At 44.0% G+C, this 19,500-nt stretch overlaps 1 protein-coding gene across 1 annotated transcript in view; it reads left to right on the top strand.

The window, feature by feature from the left end:
• Positions 1–19,500, top strand: part of XRN2 (5'-3' exoribonuclease 2) — a 283,450-nt gene that overhangs the window by 55,790 nt on the left and 208,160 nt on the right. The window contains exons 7-9 of the mRNA XM_029593758.1: positions 8,493–8,565; positions 13,298–13,348; positions 13,539–13,696. Coding sequence (XP_029449618.1) covers positions 8,493–8,565; positions 13,298–13,348; positions 13,539–13,696 — 282 coding nt within the window. The remainder of the gene's footprint in view (positions 1–8,492; positions 8,566–13,297; positions 13,349–13,538; positions 13,697–19,500) is intronic.

The raw sequence follows: 19,500 nt of genomic DNA, 5'->3' as shown, positions 1-19,500 counted from the left end.
TGTATCATCTACCTCTGTGCTGGAGAAAGACCTGACCAAGCACAGAGGGAAGCACCGGCACAGACGCGAGCCTACTCCTGGTGCCGACACCGCATCGGCCTCAATGGCTGTTGAGCCGCTTGCAAAGAGGACATGGGTAGAGGAGCCTTTAACACCCTCTCCACCTGAAAAACCAAGGCGATCCCCACAGATATCGGTGCCGGGTACTGAGCCCCCACAAGTCCCTGTGGAGGTGCCAGTAGCGCCTAGCCTGCCACCCCCTGTAGCTGCGATATCTACACCAGCATTCAGGTTTCATCCACGAGGCAGAGCTTGATGCTCTCAGATTTACAGCATTCGATGCTGGCCCCCATACTGGCACCGACACCAGAGCCATCGATATTTGCACAGTTACTGACCAGACTGGATACACTCATCGGTGCCCTTCCAACACAACCAGGGCCACCGATGCCAAAGCAACCCGCAAAGCCTCTGAAAGTCCCAATTCCCATTCCGGGGTCCTCAGACGACGAAGGCATGGACTCCAGTCCCCTTTCACCGATGCTGGAACCGATGCCTGGTCCATCAGGGCTCTCGGGACCGAGAGGCCCTCGTTTTCCCTCGATGTCTCCGGTGTCGCTGAAACCCACCAGTGCCACCACATCTTCCATTGAGGCCATCGAAGGATCCATCGGTACCAACCTTCTTCCCTCCTTCAGGATCTCGACCAGAGACTTTTTCTGACACATGGGAAGATATTGACACCAACATATCCACGGAGGATATTTTATCAGAACCATCTCCTCCGGAAGAAAGGAGAAAATCTCCCCCAGAAGATCTCTCCTTTGCCAATTTTGTTAGGGAGATGTCAGAGACAATCCCCTTTGATCTGATTACAGAGGAGGTCACACGCCATAAAACATTGGAGGCTCTCCAATTTGTTAATGCGCCAAAAGAAGTCATGGCTATCCCTGTACACGAAGTGCTATTGGATCTGCATCATAGTCTCTGGGAGCATCCTTGTGCTGTCCAGCCAATAAATCAGAGGACAGATGCAACTTATCTGGTCCAACATATTCCTGGATTACAAAAACCACAACTACCCCATCAGTCTGTGGTAGTTGAGTCTGCACAAAGGAAGGCCAGACGACTACGATCACACTCTTCAACACCTCCTGGCAAAGACCAAAAATTCCTTTATCTTGGGTCGCAAGATATTCCAGGGATCTATGCTAGTGTCACGAATAGCTGCATACCAACTTTACATGACACAGTATCAAAGGAATCTCTGGAAGTAGGTTCAGGGAAGAGCAGACTCTTCCCCAACAACAACAAGATAGTCTCAATGCCGTACTACAGAAAGGCCTTAAGACTGGGAAACGAGGTTCGTGCTGCTTACGACTCCTTTGAAACAGCTTCTCGCATTTCAGTGACAGGAATCAGTGCCAGGTGGTGGGCCTGGCTATAAAAGCATCTGACTTGAGACCTGAAGTCCAAGACAAACTTGATTTGCCATGATCCTGTGAAAACCTATTCAGAGACAAAGATACAAGATGCAGAGGCTCAACTAAAAGACCATAATGAGACCCTGCGGCAATTATCCACAGTTACTACCGAGGCCCCTTCTTCTGCAAGAAGATCCACTAGAAGGGTCCCTAGAAAACCATTTTATCGCCCACAAAGATACTACCCACCTGCATCTCGCGTGAGGCCAACTAGGCTGTCTCAGAGAGCACATCCTCGACAGCCCAAGACATCCAGGCCTTAGCCACCACCGCAAACAGGCCAAGCCACAGCAGCCGCTCCATAAATCCAGATCCAGATTTGCCAGTAGGAGGTTGAATTCAACATTTCATAACCAACTGGCTCAACATTACCACAGACAAATGGGTGATATCCATCATAACCCAGGGATACCATCTAAACTTCTTCATGATACCCCCGGACTCGCCACCCAATCCACTGTGGATGCAGAAAGATCACACAAGTCTTCTAGGATCAGAACTGTCCACCCTTCTGGGCACCAGGGCTGTGGAACCTGTGCCTCAGCCGGCCTCCGCCCCATCTTAGACTTCCACAATCTCAACAAATTTCTATGAAAAGAAAAATTCAGGATGGTATCCTTGGGCACCATGCTTCCCCTTCTGCAAAAAGGTGATTGGCTCTGTTCTCTGGATCTTCAAGACACGTACGCTCACATTCCAATATTCCCACATCACCGCAAGTACCTGCGTTTCCTAGTGGGACACCAACACTTTCAGTACCGGGACTTGCCTCCGCACCCCGTGTATTTACAAAGTGCCTAGCAGTGGCTGCGGCCCATCTACGCAAGAAAAGCATACATGTCTTTCCTTACCTGGACGACTGGCTCATTAAGAGCCAATCCAAGCAACGAGCTCTTGATGCTCTCCAGCTCACTATCAATCTACTAAACTCTTTGGGATTTCTCATCAACTACCAAAAATCCCACCTGACTCCATCTCATCGCCTTACTTTCATCGGAACAGATTTGGACACCACAGTCGCAAAGGCCTTCCTGCCCAACGACCACGCAGTCACGCTCTCCAAGCTAGCTTCGTGTCTGCGCACAAAAGTAACAGCCTCAGCATATCAATTCCTAACGTTGCCTAGACACAAGGCTTCCACGGTCCACGTCACTCCTATGGCCAGGCTGGCCATGAGACTAATTCAGTGGACTTTGAAATCTAGGTGGCTCCAAGCCAGTCAACCACTTTTTATCCAAGATTCAAGTAACCCACAGTTACGTTTATCGCTTCTCTGGTGGACGAATAAAGCCAACTTGCTAACAGATCTACCCTTTCAGCAACCAGTTCTGCAAGTAACTTTAACCACCGATGCATCCAACTTGGATTGGGGAGCTCATGTGAACAACCTTCAAACTCAAGGTACTTGGACCCAACTCGAAGCAACGTTTCAGATCAACTTCCTAGAGCTTCGAGCTATATGTTATGCTCTGTATGCATTCAAGGACTGCCTTACACACAAGATTGTTCTCATACAGACAACACAGTTGCAATGTGGTACTTGAACAAACAGGGAGGCACAGGCTCTTATCTCCTCTGCCAGGAAGCTGCACAGATCTGGGTCTGGGCCCTTTCACACTCCATGTATCTCCGGGCCACTGGCAGGCATATAGAACGTACTAGCAGATCACTTCAGCAGACAATTCCATCCCCATGAATGGTCTGTGGATCCTTTGGTAACGACCAGAATCTTCCAACGCTGGGGTCAACCAACAATAGACCTCTTTTGTATCCGAACTGAATCACAAAGTGGACAGATTCTGCTCCTTGCACAGACAACCAAACAAATTAGCCATGGACACCTTCGCTCGCCCCTGGAACACAGGCCTCCTATACGTGTATCCCCCGATACCGCTGATAGCCAAAATTCTCGTGAAGCTGCAACAGGACAAAGGGTTAATGATTCTCATAGCCCCGTATTGGCCTCGACAAGTATGGTTTCCCGTGCTTCTCGACTTGTCGATCAGAGAACCCATTCGCCTGGGTGCAGTACCACTCTCATAACTCAGAACCAAGGCATGTTACACCATCCAAACCTTCAGACCCTATCCCTCACTGCCTGGATGTTGAAAGCTTGATCCTGCAGCCACTCAACCTTTCAACTGATGTCTCTCAAGTGCTTGTAGCTTCACGAAAACCTTCCACACGAAAATCCTATCGTTCTAAGTAGAATAGATTTACAATACAGTGCACACAAAAAGGTATAGACCCCTTTTCCTGCCCCACACCATCTCTGTTAGACTATCTCTGGTACCTTTCAGACTCTGGTCTCCAGACTTCTTCGGTAAGGGTACACCTGAGTGCCATCTCAGCGTACCACAAAGGAGTTGATGATGCCCTGGTAACAGCGCAACCCCTAGTGAGTAGGTTTATGAGGGGCCTACTACAACTTAAGCCCCCTCTACGGCCACCAGTTACTGAATGGGACCTAAACGTAGTACTTACAAGACTCATCTGCTCCCCGTTTGAGCCTTTGCACTCCTGTGATGTTAAATTTCTTACATGGAAAGTTCTCTTCCTAGTAGCCATTATATCTGCTGGAAGAGTTAGTGAGTTACAAGCACTTGTCACATACTCACCCTATACCAGGTTCCTACATGACTGAGTGGTCCTCCGTACTCACCCTAAATTCCTTCTCAAGGTGGTTGCTGACTTCCACTTGAATCAGTCTATAGTCTTGCCCACATTTTTCCCAAGGCCTCACTCTCACCAGGGCGAGAGTTTTACACACCTTGGACAGTAAACATGCACTTGCATTTTACCTAGACCGTACTGCAGTCCATAGGAAATCCGCCCAACTCTGTTTCTTTCGATAAAAACAAACCAGGAGTTGCTGTGGGCAAACAAACTCTCTCCAATTGGCTAGCAGACTGTATTGAATTCTGCTATGTCAAAGCATAGTCTCCAGGGACGAGTGAAGGCGCACTCAGTGAGAGCCATGGCAACCTCAGTAGCACACTGTCGTTCAGTACCGATTTGCTGAGATCTGTAAAGCTGCAACATGGAGCTCTCTTCACACATTTTTGCAACACATTACTGCCTGGACAAGGAAGGACATCAAGACTCTGCCTTTGGACAATCTGTCTTGAAGAACTTATTTCCAGTATAATCCCAACTCCTTCCACATCCAATCTGCTGTGATTTTTAGGCTGCCTCATTTTTACCAACAGTACACCAGTTATTGTGCCTGTTGTATGCTGTTGGTCCAAGTTAAATATGAGTCACCCTGTAGATTGCTAATCACCCACATGTGAGAACTACCATCCTGGGAGAAGGCAGAGTTGCTTACCTGTAACATGTGTTCTCCCAGGACAGCAGGAAGTAGTCCTCATGAAACCTACCCACCACCCTGCGGAGTTATCTGAAACGTTTTATTATTTTATTTTTTTGCTTGCACCTTTTGCTACAAATGAGACTGAAGGGAGAGCCCTGTGGCTACATGGATTATGGCATGCTGGGCATGCTCAGTGTGCCAGTCAAAAGTTCTAGAAACTTTGACAGAAATGTTTTCCAAGATAGGGCTCCATCCAGTGATGTCACCCACATGTGAGGACTACATCCTGCTGTCCTGGGAGAACACCTGTTACAGGTAAGCAACTCTGCTATCTTTTGGTAGCCTGTCTACACATTCCTATTCGGGAACAGGATTAGAGATATCTGCGTCTTTGCATCCTGCAGGAACACTTCCAATTCTGGGTGTTACCTTTTGTTCTAGCAACCGTGCCATGAGAGGGGATTACTATTCATCCGTATCTAGATGATTGGTTAATCCGCGTGCCATCCCATCAGCAGGCGATCCGTGTGACCCAGATGGTGGTTCAGGTCTTAGAAAGACTTGGGCTAAGTAGTCAATTTTGCCAAAAGCACCCTTCAGGCCAAGCAGTCCCTGCAGTACTAGGGGGCCCAGTTCATTATGCAAATTGGTCTGGTTTTTCTAATAGAAGAGAGAGTACGCAAGATACACTCTTGCCACTGCTATTACTAGCAACAGTAACATAGAATAGACTTAGTTTTTGGGTACTTGCCAGGTTCTTATGGCCTGGATTGATCACTGTTGGAAACAGGATGCTGGGCTTGATGGACCCTTGGTCTGACCCAGTATGGCATGTTCTTATGTACACTGTCAGGTCCAGAGCTTCCTGGATTTTACCGGTTCCCTCCGCTTGGGATTATTTGTAAGTACTTGGGCTGATGGCTGCAACCCTACATTTGGTTCAGGCGGCCAGAGGTTATATGTGCCCTCTCCAGAGTCTCCCTTTTAGCATGGTGATCTCCGCAGTCTCAGGACGACGTGGTCCAGCTTCCTCTGAATCAGTTGGAGCACAAGTTGCTTTGCTGGCGGCTGCTCCCCTCACATTTATTGAGGAGAGTCAGCCTACCACTCTCTTTTGGGCCTTGGTAATGACTGATGCACGTCTCTCGGGTTGGGGGGCTCATTGTCAGGATCAGTGGCCTAGGGGAACTGAATGCCGGAGGAGGCCTCATGTCCATCGACTGGTTAGAGACCAGGACTATTCACCTGGCGTTTCTCCACTTCCTCTCACTGCTGAGGGGGAGGGCTGCACAAGTCTTCTCGGACAACGCAACTGCTGTAGCTTATGTCATCAGGGGGAAACTAGGAGCCAGGGAGTCATAGCGGAGATGTCTCTCCTTTCTTGCTGGACAGAGAGGCATCTGCACTCGCTGTCGGTAGCATACATCATCGGGCAGGAAAATGTGCAGGCTGACTTTCTCAATCAGAATTTTAGATCCCAGAGAATGGGAGTTGATCTTAGAAGCCTTTCTCAGAATTTGTCGCCATTGGGGTCATCCACAGGTGTATTTGATGGCAACCCATCGGAACACGTAGCTGGAACGCTTCTTCAGTTGGTGAAGTGAGCAGGGGTCAATGGGTATCGACGCCCTAGTGCAGCCTTGGCTGGCAGGAGAGCTCCTGTATGGCTTCCCTCCGTGGGCTCTTAGGCCAGCTGCTGCGAAAGATAGAACTGGAGGGCAACTGGATCATTCTGGTGGCTCTGGACTTGCCACGCAGATCTTGGTACATGGATCTATATGCCTCCAAGTGGGGCCAGCCCTTCCACCTCCCAGGGGTGCAGGGCCTCTTTAATCAGGGGCCAGTAGGCATGGAGGAACCTGTTCTATTTTGTCTTATGCCCTGGTTCTTAAGTGGAGGTGGCTCCATAAGAAGGAATATTCTCTTCTATCATTTCTATGTTGTTGAAATTGAGGAAATGTGCCTCTTTGCTGGTTTACATTCATGACTGGCAACTGTTTGAACAGTTTTGTGAGTCCAGGTCAGAATCCCCCTGGTGGGTGGCTCTCATGTATCTTGACTTTTCTTCAGGCTGGCCTGGACAAGAGACTAGTGTTGAATTCTTTGAAAGTGCAGCTGGCAGCTATTTTGTGCTAATGGGGTGGGTACCACTTTTATGGTACCATTTTTATGGCTCATCCAGATAGATCCCAGTTTAGGAGAGGCGTAAAGCGGTTACACCTTCCTTTTCAGCCCCGTTGTTCCCCCAAGGGATCTTAATTTGGTTTTGCAGGGGCTGACTGCTCCTTTCGAGCCTTTGAGACAGATGTCTTTAAAGGATGTGTCATTGAAGACTGTATTTCTAGTTGCTATTTGCTCCACCTGACAGGTTTTGGAGCTCCATGCCTTATCTTGTCGAGATCTCTTTTTAGTGATTTCGTCTGCGGTGGTTTTTTGACCAGTGCCATCCTTTCTCCTGTAGATAACTCTGACTTTCATATCAGTCAGACGATTTCTTAACTGGCCTTTGCCTAGGAGGTGTATGGGCCTGAGTGTTGGTCCCTCAGTATCTGGACATGCGGAGGATTATTCTCTGTTACGGAAGGCAATAGTAATTACCAAGTAAGTCGGACAGGCTGTTTTGTCCTCTTTGGGGGTCCTCATAAGGGAGAAGCAGCTTTGAAGGCCACTCGGGCTCTCTGGCTGAAGCATACTATTTACTCTGCTTATATGCTCAGAGGCATGCGCGCTCTGTGACTGTGATGTCACAGAGGAAAATAGTGTTATCTGCTTCTATCTGCTGTTAGGGAGAATTAACCTACTTGTCATGGTCTGGACTGGTGTAGCAGGACTAATGGAAAGGAAATTGCCAGGTAAAAAAATTTCACCTTAACTTCATAGAAGTTTGGAGCTTATAACATTTCACCAAGATTTCAGCAAACCCCAGGACAAAAAAACAAACAAAAAAAACTAAAACATGCCATCTGCATTCAACAAAAGGGTCTCTTTCAATGATGATAGCTTGCTAGTAAGGAGCTCATACTTCACTATAAAACAGAACATGAAAAACAAACTAATAAAATTATTTTGTCCAAGATACTGAATTCAGTCTGCCACAGGACAGAAAATAATTCTTTGAGCAATGCCCATTTTTAAGATGTGTGTTAAATTAAAAAAAAAAAAAAAAGTTAGTCCTATGGGGGGGGGAAGCTTTCAAATATGTGGCTTGTTCCAGTGGAAAATGATTATTATGGTGTGCGACAAACTCATGAGCTAAGTTTAATGCTCTTAACAAGCATGGTGTATAATACCACTTTAAGAAGAATACATGACTATTTCCTTGGTATACAACAGTGTTTGCTCCTCGTCTTTTTAGCAATTTTCTGGTCCTATAAACAGGCCAATTTTCAAAGTAAGTTCTGTGGGTTCTAAGCATTTCACCCAAGTAAAAGGATTGTCCGAAAACTGCCTGGGTAACAGTTTGCATGGTATTCCACAATGTGTGTACTTTTAGCTGCACCAAGGTGAAGTATCCCTAAATAGTTCCTCTTTTCTTCTCTCCCCAACTCAGTTGGGACCAATGCTGGGATCTGATTCCGGTGTTGTTTCCTCCTTTTTAATAGACTTTTTTTTCTTTTAATTCATAATTTCATTCTGGTAAAAACAATTAAAATGTTCATGATTTTTCAAAATTAATTGTGTGTTATATTGTGTAGGTTATTTTATCTGATGCCAGTGCCCCTGGTGAAGGGGAGCATAAAATCATGGACTACATCAGACGACAAAGAGGTAAAACTGCTCAGATAAGTATTGACTGAGCTATAGCCAGAGCCCCTGGTTGCCTGCAGCAGATTTTTCAAGTTTCTGTGGCAAGTGTTAGCAAATTCTGTGGGAGTTATGTGGCAAATTTGCATAATTTTTCATATATTTGAAATTTAAGTAATGCAGTTTTTTAAATATATAAAAAGTCATTTTCTGACATTTCGGTGTCCAGCTAATTTATTTGTTTTTTATTTAAAGAAAATGGATCTTAGTGATTGTTGCTGGGGGGGAGGAAGGGGTCTGGGGAGAAGGGGATTTATTTATTTAGATGTTTTATGTGCTGTTGTTCCAAGTGAGAATCACTAGATCACAACGGTTTACTGGTTAAACATTCATAATTATACTGTGTGTTACAAAGGTAGACATACAAGAATGAAAACCGGACAACATTCATAATTATAGGAGGTATTCCATTGGCAGACATACAGAATGAAACAGAAGTTGGGTATATGGGGTTGGGAGGGAACGGTTTTGCTCAGGACATTTTGGTTGACTTGGTCATGGGGAACTGGTAGTTTGTCAAGCTGTAGGCATTTTTGAATAACCATGTTTTCAAGTCACTTTTACCTTTCTTTTTGTCTGACATTGTTCGTAGTTCCTTTGGCATGGATTTCCATAGTTTTCGGCCAGCAATAGATATAACTCTGTCTCTAGTTTGCACTAGATGAGAATTTCTTAGTGTGGGGATTTCTAGGAGGCCTTTGATTTGTGATCTTAGATTTCGTGGGGGAGTATATGGTTGAAATGATATTCCCATCACATCATTGTTAATGTTATTGTAAATTATTGTTAGAACTTCATAATATATTCTTGATTGAATAGGTAGCCAGTGTAATGCCATAAGTGTAGGGGGTGATGTCATATTTCCTTGCTTCAGTCAGTAGTCTGGCTGCGGTGTTCTGCAGTAGATAAAGTGGTTTTAAGTGACTTGCCGGAAGACCCAGAAGTAAGGCATTACAGTAATTGAGGACTGAGAATATTAGTTTGTAATACTGTTCTGAAATCTGTTGTTTAGTAAAGGTTTCAGTCGACTCAGGATCCGTAGCTTGTAGAAGCCTGATTTAATCAGTTTATTAATGTGGGCTTTCATTGTTAAATTTTCTTCGATTTGGACTCCTAGATCTCTCACTTGTTGCAGGGATTATTTGGCAATTTCTGATATCTATTCCTGGAGGTATAGAATTATGTGGGTTTTGGCTCCACCAAACTATTTGTGTTTTGCAGGTTCTTCGAGAGTTTCATTTGCGCAGGTTTTTCTTTTATTGTAATCATATATTCGGAAATCATTGATGCTGTTTTTTCAGATGAATTTGTCAGTGGGATATAGAATTGCAGATCATCCGCATATAGATAGTTTATTCCAAGGTCAGTTAGTAATTTGCACAGGGGTAGCATGTAGATATTAAATAATTTTGCTGATAGCACTGATCCTTGTGGCATGGCATGCCTGTTGTGCATTGTAAGGTGTCTGATATATGGTTATTGAATTTTACTTGGAATGATCTATCTGTAAGGAATGAGGTAAACCATCTTAATACATTATCATTGATCCCTCTGTTTCTCAATTGTCGGCATAGCAGATTATGGATAAGGGATGGAGGCACAGAGGGCCGGATTTTAAAAGCCCTGTGCGCCTATTTTGCATAGGCCGCCAGCGAGCGCGCACAGTCCCGGGACGCGCATAAGTCCCGGGGCTTCGTAAAAGGGGCGGGGAGGGGGCATGTCCGGGGCGGGCCCGGGGGCGTGGTCGAGGCCTCCGGACCAGCCCCCGGGTCGGGTGATGGCATGCCAGCAGCACGCTGGTGCGCGCAGATTTACACCTGCTTTCGGCAGGCGTAAATCTGCCAACAAAGGTGGGGGGGGGGGGTTTTTTAGATAGGGCCGGGGGTGGGTTAGATAGGGGAGGGGAGGTGGAGGGAACAGGCAGCGCGCGCCGGGCTCTGCGCGCGCAGGTTGCACAAATGTGCACCCCCTTGTGCGCACCGACCCCGGATTTTATAAGATACGCGCGGCTACGCGCGTATCTTATAAAATCCAGCATACTTTTGTTCACGCCTGGTGCAAGAACAAAAGTACGCACATGCGTAAAATTATAAAATCTACCCCAGTGTGAGAAGAGGATAGGGGAAACATGGAGGATGAATGAAATGAAGAAAGTGGGATGGGGGGGTCTATTGGGGATGGTAAGGTCGGAGAAAAAAGGGAAGATTGGATATGGGGGTAAAGAAGGAAGGAGGGTAGTTCTGAGTGCTTTGAGGGTGAAGGAGAGGTGGCCAGGAGTGAAAATTCAGAGAGAAGAGGGGGATAGCTCCAGCCCTGCTCCCCTCACATCCCAAACCCTGGTCAGTACCCGCCCTCTCTCGCCATCCTTAATTCTTTTATTTCCCCTTTTCTTATTTTTTTTATTGCCCATGTACATATTAATCCATCCTTCCCCAGTTCCACTTGCACACAAACCCTGATTCCCCAGTACTCCTTTAACACACACTCCATCCCTTGTCACAACCCCAAACTTCCCTCATCACACAGCTTCCCCCAGCCCTTTTCCCATAACTTCTCCAACCTATCACAATCCCCCATCACACCCCATCTCCTCTTTCCTTTATCCTCATCCCCCCCCCCCCGATGTCTCCCTTTTCACACATCCCCATTCTCTGTTTCTCTTAGCCCCTCAGCCTCTGTGTTTTACAAAATCACACCCAACCCTTTCATCTGTTTTTCTTATTCCTCTCTCAACCACCAGCCTCTTTAACTCTCCCTTAGTCCTCTCTTCCCTAACCCCTGTGCTGGTCACTGCAAGGAGGAGGAGAAGAGTAGCAGCACATCGGGCTGGGTGCTTCTCCTCCTCTGCCGGCCTGGCCTGATTGCTGCTTTCAACTACGGGACACTGTACATCCTCGTGGTTGAAAGCGACACTCAAGCCCGGACAGCAGAGAATGAGGAGCACACAGCCAGAAATACTGCCGCCCTCCTTGTCACACCGTATGATCAAAATACATATGGGGGATTGAGGAGGTATTATGCTGTACAAACAAGGCATGTCATTTAATCCCAGTGTTATATATCACATTTAAGTCTAAACTATGTGAGAGGGATACTTCGACTACTCTAATTAGCCAGTGGAACACTTATTAGGGTTGTGAACTTGATAAAAAAAAATAAATAAACAATTGGGAATCAATCTGGAAATTGACATGACCTGCCACAATATTCAGTAAGGGGCAGGTGTTAATGTATAAATTATTGTATAGAATGTATCGCACACCTGTTTGCTTTGCAAACTTTAGCAATGCAAGTAAATACTGTTGTAGAGGGTGTGAGCAGATTGGAACATATATGCATATGTGGTGGGAATGTAGGGTGGTGGGGTCGTCCTGGATGGAAGTGGTCGAGTATATCTCCCAGATATGTGGTCAGTGTCTGGTGGGAGAAGCGAAATTGTATCTTTTGGGACTGTGATCTAATAGATGGGATATGAAAGGTAACAGAAATGTGTTTGGGCAATTACTCCATGCTGCAAGACTAACAATTGCTCATATGTGGAAACGGGCCCTACTATATGATGCTGGGAGGGTAAGATAGTAGATATTACTATGATGGAAAAACTGTTTTACATGCTCCTGAACCAGACAGAAGACTACAGGGCTGTGTGGGGCCTGTACTGGATTTGGAGAGGTGTAGCCCTGAATATCTGAACAAGCTTAAAAATGAGCATTGTAAGCATATTGATAAACATTGAATAATGTTTTATATTTGTGTAGGCAAAAAGCTTCCACATAACACACTAAAACTGAATTTTAATAACCGTGTGTCAAAGAATATTTCATCAAGGAGGAAAAAGACCTCAGAACCACTATGCAAGTTCTATAAAGAACATATGAGCATATTAATAGGTAAATCAATCACTGGTCTTAAAAAAACCTAAAAAAAACCTATCAATTAACATCAAAAAACACTTGTTCTAAGACTGACTGATTTTCTTTTTTTAAATTTTTTGTTCAAGAAAAAAAAATTTAAAAAAAGAAAATCAGTCAGTCTTAGAACAAGTGTTTTTTGATGTTAATTGATAGTTTTTTTTGAGGTTTTTTAAGACCAGTGATTGATTTACCTATTAATATGCTCATATGTTCTTTATAGAACTTGCATAGTGGTTCTGAGGTCTTTTTCCTCCTTGATGAAATATTCTTTGACACATGGTTATTTAAAATCAGTTTTAGCACATTATGTGGAAGCTTTTTGACTTTGTCTTGAGCTTCACACTTACCTGTTATTTTTGTGTAGAACAAGTGTTCTGACAGCGAACCCTGTACTGTATATTAGTGATCCAAAGGGATGTGCTATTTTGAAAACAAACTTATTTATTATTCTAGTGCCTTAATAAAAAAAAAAAAAAAAAGTAAAAAAAAAAAATGCTGATGGGGGTTGGACCAGGAACTGGTCTTTGGTGTCACACCAGGAAGGCAGCTTTGGCATCAGATCAAGAAGAGGTATGATGGTGGCACCAGCATTCTGATCAGAAAGACCTGGATCCCTGGTCTCGCATAGCAATTCCAGGGAAACCTGCACATTCTGTGGGAAGGGGCAGATTTTGCGGCCCTTCCCACAGCTGCGGAATCACAAGAGATCAGAGGCCCTGGCTATAGCGATAAAACTACAGAGATGTTCAATCTGAAGATGTTCTGGTTTTTTTTTTAAATAGGTCAGCCAGATCATGATCCAAACACTCATCACTGCTTATGTGGAGCTGATGGTAAGATCTGTATTTTTTTATTTTTTTTTTTTTAAATCGTTCTCTCCTCAATGCAAAATTTATTTGTGTGTGTTTTTCTAGTAGCTCAGAAACCTTGCATTTGTATGGTTAATGATATTGAACAAACTCATGTTTACAACTTTTGACTAATGTTTTAATGATTTTTATTGTATTGTTTCCTCATTGACAGCTGATCTCATTATGTTGGGACTGGCCACTCATGAACCATACTTCACTATAATCAGAGAGGAATTCAAGCCAAACAAGCCCAAGCCATGTGGCCTTTGTGGACAGTTTGGGCACGAGGTCAAGGAGTGCCAGGGTTTGCCCCGTGAAAAGCAAGGGGAGGTGAGCAATACAGCCATCTTTGGATTCTGAGGTATTTCAGTATGTTCTCCTATCTGTCTTCATACATATAACTGGTTTCCTATTGACAAGGATAAAATAGGGTGCTGGTAGGTTGGGATTTTGTAATGCTGTGTGGAAAATTTGCATATTTAGCATGGATACTGAACCTTCTTTCCAAAAAAAAAAATCATAGAGCAAATACTGCTCATAGATGGTCTAGAAAATAGTGCTGAGTGCATCTGTAATTAATTCAGTCAGAAGCAAAATTAGTTGTCCAGAATAATACCCTGGAGGCCCAGCATTTTCATAACTGGGGCACATAATTCATTCATTTTTCACACTCAGGACATGGAATCTTTAAAAAGAAAGCAAAGTGTACAAAAGAAATACTGCAACTGAAATAACTCAGTTCCCCCATGTCTGGATAACACTTGGAGCCCTGGCTATCTTTAGGCTGGAGGGATGTCTTCTCAGAGGAGATTGCTCAGCACTACTCTTTGTGTCATGGAAGGTCCATCATTGTAGCAGTAGTAGCTGCCTTTCCTCCCTCCAACCAAAAGTTCCCTGACAGATGACGTTCTCAGGTTTCTTATACCACAAATTAAGTTTTTTGTTGGTCCAACAGTTTGGTTGTTCTCCTTTGGGCTTCCAGCTCAAGCAAAACTGCACAATTTGCAATCACTTGGGCATTTTCCCCCTATTGTTTATCCCCTTCCAAGTCAGCCCAGTTATTGTACCAACAGTCCTTGACCTGGGACAGCATACCATGATGACTCCTGAAACCTTGCAATTGTAGATTCTGAATTTGGCCACTAGGTGTCATGACTGTACATTGACTATGATTCCCTCTTTCCCTGTATGTACCCAGAGCAGTGCAGACTCCTGGGTTTTGCCTCCCTGCTGACAGATGGAGACAGAGAAAGTTTCACTGACACTATAACACAGTGTGCCATCTGCAGTCCCTCAGTATTTCTCTGTCTCCAGTAAATGGTAGATGGTGTAAAACCTGCAGTCTGAAGAGAGAGGAAAAAAAAAAAGATTAAAAGACAACATTTCTGGATCCTCTCAGGGGGTTGTGATGTCCTGGTGGGGCCATTCCCCCCTGGTTTGAGGTGGACAAGCAGGGGGTTGTTGACCCTTCTGATAGCTCGATCCGGAGAACCGAGGGGTGGACATCTGGTGTTCCAGATCCCTCATCCCCCATGAGACCGTGGCGTTCTGCACTGCAAGCCCAGTGGAGCAGGGACGTATCCCTTTTATGTGGAGAAGTCACATGAAGACCAGAGTTTTGCATTTTAAAATTACGGACTTTTTTGAAATGGGGAAGTACCTAGAGAGAGAATTAGAAGACTGGGAGAAAATGAGAGAGGTGGAACAGTGGGCCAAACTGAAAGGCAACTAATCTATATGTTAGAAAAGTAAACAAAAGCAAGAGAAATAAGAAACCTATCTGGTTCTCAAAGGAGGTGGCTGATAAAAGCAAAAAGTAAAGTGTTCAAGAAATATAAAGGATCCCAAAAGGAGGAACACAAGGAAGAATATCTGGTGAAAGTGAGGAAGATGAAGAAAGAAATCAAGAAAGTAAAAGGTCGAGCAGAATAAATGATTGCCAAAGAGGTAAAGCGAGGTGACAAAACATTTTTTGGATACATTAGAGAAAGGAGAAAGGTCGACGTAGTATAGAGAAACTGAAAGGTGAAAAGGATCAATGTATGGAGAATGACGAAGAAATGGCAAAAATATTAAATATTTCAGTTCGGTGTTCACTAAAGAAGAACCTGGAGAAGGACTGTCGCTGGTTAACAAGAAAATGGATGAGGGTGTGGAGTAGATAAAACTCCGTTTACAGAAGAGAACGTATGGGAAGAGCTAGAAAACTAAAAGTGGATAAAGCCATAGGGCCTCATGAGGTTCATCCCAGGATACTGAGGGGAGCTCAGAGATGTGCTGGTGGGTCCACTGCATGACCTGTTTAATAGATCCCTGGAAACGGGAGTGGTGCCAAGGGATTGGAGAAGAACTGTTGTCCCGCTTCACAAGAGTTGGGAGCAGAGAGGAGGCTGGAAACTACAGGCCGGTTAGCCTCACCTCTGTGGTGGGTAAAGTAATATGCTGCTTAAGAAAGAATAGTGAACTATTTACAGTCAGAAGAATTTCTGGACCAGAGGCAGCATGGATTCACCAGAGGAAGGTCCTGTCAGACAAATCTGATTGACTTTAGAACATAAGAATATAAGAAATGCCATACTGGGTCAGACCAAGGGTCCATCAAGCCCATCATCCCATTCCAACAGTGGCCAATCCAAGTCACAAGCACCTGGAAAGTAACCAAACATTAGCTAGATCATAAGCTACTATTGCTTATTGATTACCGTAATAGCAGTTTATAGATGTATCCTCGAGGAACTTATCCAAACCTTTTTTTTTTTTTTTTTTTTTTTTTAAATCCAGTTACACTAACTGCTGTAACCATATCCTCTGGCAATGAATTCCAGAGCTTTACTATGTGCTGAGTGAGAGCGAATTTTCTTCAATTTGTTTTTAATGAGCTACTTGCTAACTTCATGGAGTGCCCCCTGATCCTTCTATTATCTGAGAGAGTAAATAACCGATTTACATTAACTTGTTCAAGTCCTTTCATGATTTTGTAAACTTCCGTCATATGGCAGCCGTTTCATGCCCCTTATCATTTTGGTTGCACTTCTTTGCACTTTCTCCAGTGCAGCTATATTTTATTTGAGATACGTTGACCAGAATTGCACATAGTATTCAAGGTGCAGTCTCACCATGGAGGCATTATAACATCCTCTGTTTTATTTGCCATTCCCTTCCTAATAATTCCTAACATTCTGTTTGCTTTTTTGATCGCAACAGCACACTGTACTGATGATTTCAATGTATTATCAGCTCTGACGCCTAGATCTCTTTCCTAGGTGGTGACTCCTAAGATAAAATCTAACACTGTGTAACTACAACAAGGGTTGTTTTTTCCTATATGCATCACTTTGCACTTGTCCACGTTAAATTTCATCTGCCATTTGGAAGCCCAGTCTTCCAGTCTCGCAAGGTCCTTCTGCAATGCATCATAATCCACTTGAGATTAAACTACGCTGCATAATTTTGTGTCATCCACAAATATGATCACCTCATTCGTCGTACCCCTTTCCAGATCATTTATAAATATATTAAAAAGCACCAGTCCAAGTACAGATCCCTGAGGCACTCCATTGTTTACCTTTTCTTCACTGTGAAAACTGACCATTTAATCCTAGTTTCTGTTTTCTGTCTTTTTATGACAAAACGTTTTTATTGAACAGAACCAGAATGATTGAGACAAACAGAACAGGAGATGCAGTTTTCCTTATACATCCCCCATTACAGCAACAGTATCTGCAGTGGCTAATACAACAGTTCCCTTTCTCACTATCTCAGTACCATCCCCAGAACCCTCCTCCAAAAGAATTCCCCCCCTTCTCCACACCCACTTAAGCATGGGTTCCAACACCGCGGAGGTTCCTCAGTCTGCTAGGTCATGTAAAATGTCTCTGGAATGCTGTTGGAAAGAACCACACGCTATCTAAGTCACCCTTATCCAGGCACTCAGTCGTTATATCAAACTCCTGGAGTGGTGGGACAATGATTGCAGGTAGACGTCACTTCCTGCAGACATGGGACAACGTTGAGTAGGCGAAGTTCTCGAACTCATATATTGTCCATCTGCATCATATGGTGGAGATGAATGCGCCAGACCAATCCATAAAAGGACATCACCTCCTATCCCATTACTTTTTTTAGTTTTTTTAGAAGCCTCTCATGCAGGACTTTGTCAGATGCCTTCTGAAAATCCAAATACACCATATCTACTAGTTTACCTTTGTCCACATGTTTATTTACCCCTTCAAAAAAAAATGTGGGAGATTTGTGAGGCAAGACTTCCCTTGGGGAAATCCATGTTGGCTGTGTCCCATCAAGCCATGTGTATCTAAATGTATTGTGATTTTATTCTTTATAACAGTTTCCACGATTTTTGCCGGCACTGAAGTCAAGCTCACTGGTTTATAGTTTCCTGGATCACCCCTGGATCCCTTTTTAAATATAGGAGTTACATTGGCCATCTTCCAGTATTCAGGTACATCAGATGATTTTAATGATAGGTTACAAGTTTTACTAATAGTTCTGAAATCATTTTTAGTTCTTTCAGAACCCTGGGGTGTATATCATCCGGTATTGGTGATTTACTCTTCTTCAGTTTGTCAATCAGGCCTACCACATCTTCCAGGTTCACTGTGATTTAGTTCAGTTGATCTGAATCATCACCCATGAAAACCTTCTCTCAAACAGGTATCTCTCCAACATCGTCTTCAGTAAACACTGAAGCAAAGAAATTGTTTAATCTTTCCACGATGGCCTTATCTTCTCTAAGTGTCCCTTGATCCCCTTGATCATCCAAAGGTCCAACTGACTCCCTTGTAGGCTTTTATTGTGAATTTTGCCTCTATAGCCAATTTCTTTTCAAATTTTCTCTTAGCCTGTCTTATCAATGTCTTACATTTGACTTGCCAATCCTTATGCTTTATCCTATTTTCTTCTGAAGGATCCTTCTTCCAATTTTTTAATAAAGATTTTTTGGCTAAAATAGCCTCTTTCACCTCAGCTTTTAACCATGCTGGTAATCGTTTAGCCTTCCTTCCACCTTTCTTAATGCATGGAATACATCTGGTCTGTGCTTCTAGGATGGTATTTTTTTAACAATGTCCACGCCTGTTGCACACTTTTTACCTTTGTAGCTGCACCTTTCAGTTTTTTCTAACTATTTTTCTCATTTTATCAAAGTTTCCCTTTTGAAAGTTTAGCGCTAGAGCCATGGATTTAAATACTGTCCCCCTTCCAGTCATTAAATCAAATTTGATCATATTATGATCACTATTGCCAAGCGGCCCCACACCGTTACCTCTCTCACCAAATCCTGTGCTCCACTGAGAATTAGATCTAAAATTGCTCCTTCTCGTCTGTTCCTGAACCAATTGCTCCATAAAACTGTCTTTTATTCCATCCAGGAACTTTATTTCTCTAGCATGCCCTGATGTTTCATTTACCCAGTCAATATTGGGGTAATTGAAATCTCCCATTATTACTGCACTACCAGTTTGGTTAGCTTCTCTAATTCCTCTTAACATTTCACTATCCGTCTCACCATTTTGGCCAGGTGAACGGTAGTAAACTCCTATCACTATTCTCTTTCCTCCAACTCACAATGGATTTCTACCCATAAATATTTGATTGTACATTTAGACTCATGCAGAATCTTTATCCTGTTGGACTCTATGCCATCCCAGACATAAAGCGCCACCCCGCCATAAAGATGCTCCTCTCTGTATTGTGATATAATTTGTACCCTAGTATAGCACTATCCCATTGATTATCCTGCGTGTATAGGCATGTGCACGCATTCTCACTACATAGCAGTTGCATGTGCAGGGACCTGTATGCATAAGGCTGCAGTCTAGATTTGAGTGCATACGACTGTGACCTAGTCTTGAGTGTGTATTTGCGTGCATCCTGGAGGGGGGGGGGGGGGGGGGGCGTGTGTACGCTTGGGTGGCATTGGTGTTTGCACAGGAGGCCACCTAGAGTCAAAGTTCAGGAGAGCTAGGCGCCAGGGAAGAATAGTTCCAAGTACCTTGCTATCTGTGAGGCTTGCCATCTGATAGCAATTCAGTCCTCATGCTCTCTCTCCGTTTGTCAGCGCTGTTTAGATGCTCAAAGCAATTTGACTACTACAGCTTTTGCACATGTTGGGACAT

This window comes from Rhinatrema bivittatum, chromosome 3 (genome assembly GCF_901001135.1).
Source record: "Rhinatrema bivittatum chromosome 3, aRhiBiv1.1, whole genome shotgun sequence".
In the NCBI taxonomy this organism is placed as follows: domain Eukaryota; kingdom Metazoa; phylum Chordata; class Amphibia; order Gymnophiona; family Rhinatrematidae; genus Rhinatrema; species Rhinatrema bivittatum.
The sequence above is the reverse complement of the archived record's forward strand: the minus strand, read 5'-3'. Positions and strand labels throughout refer to the sequence as shown.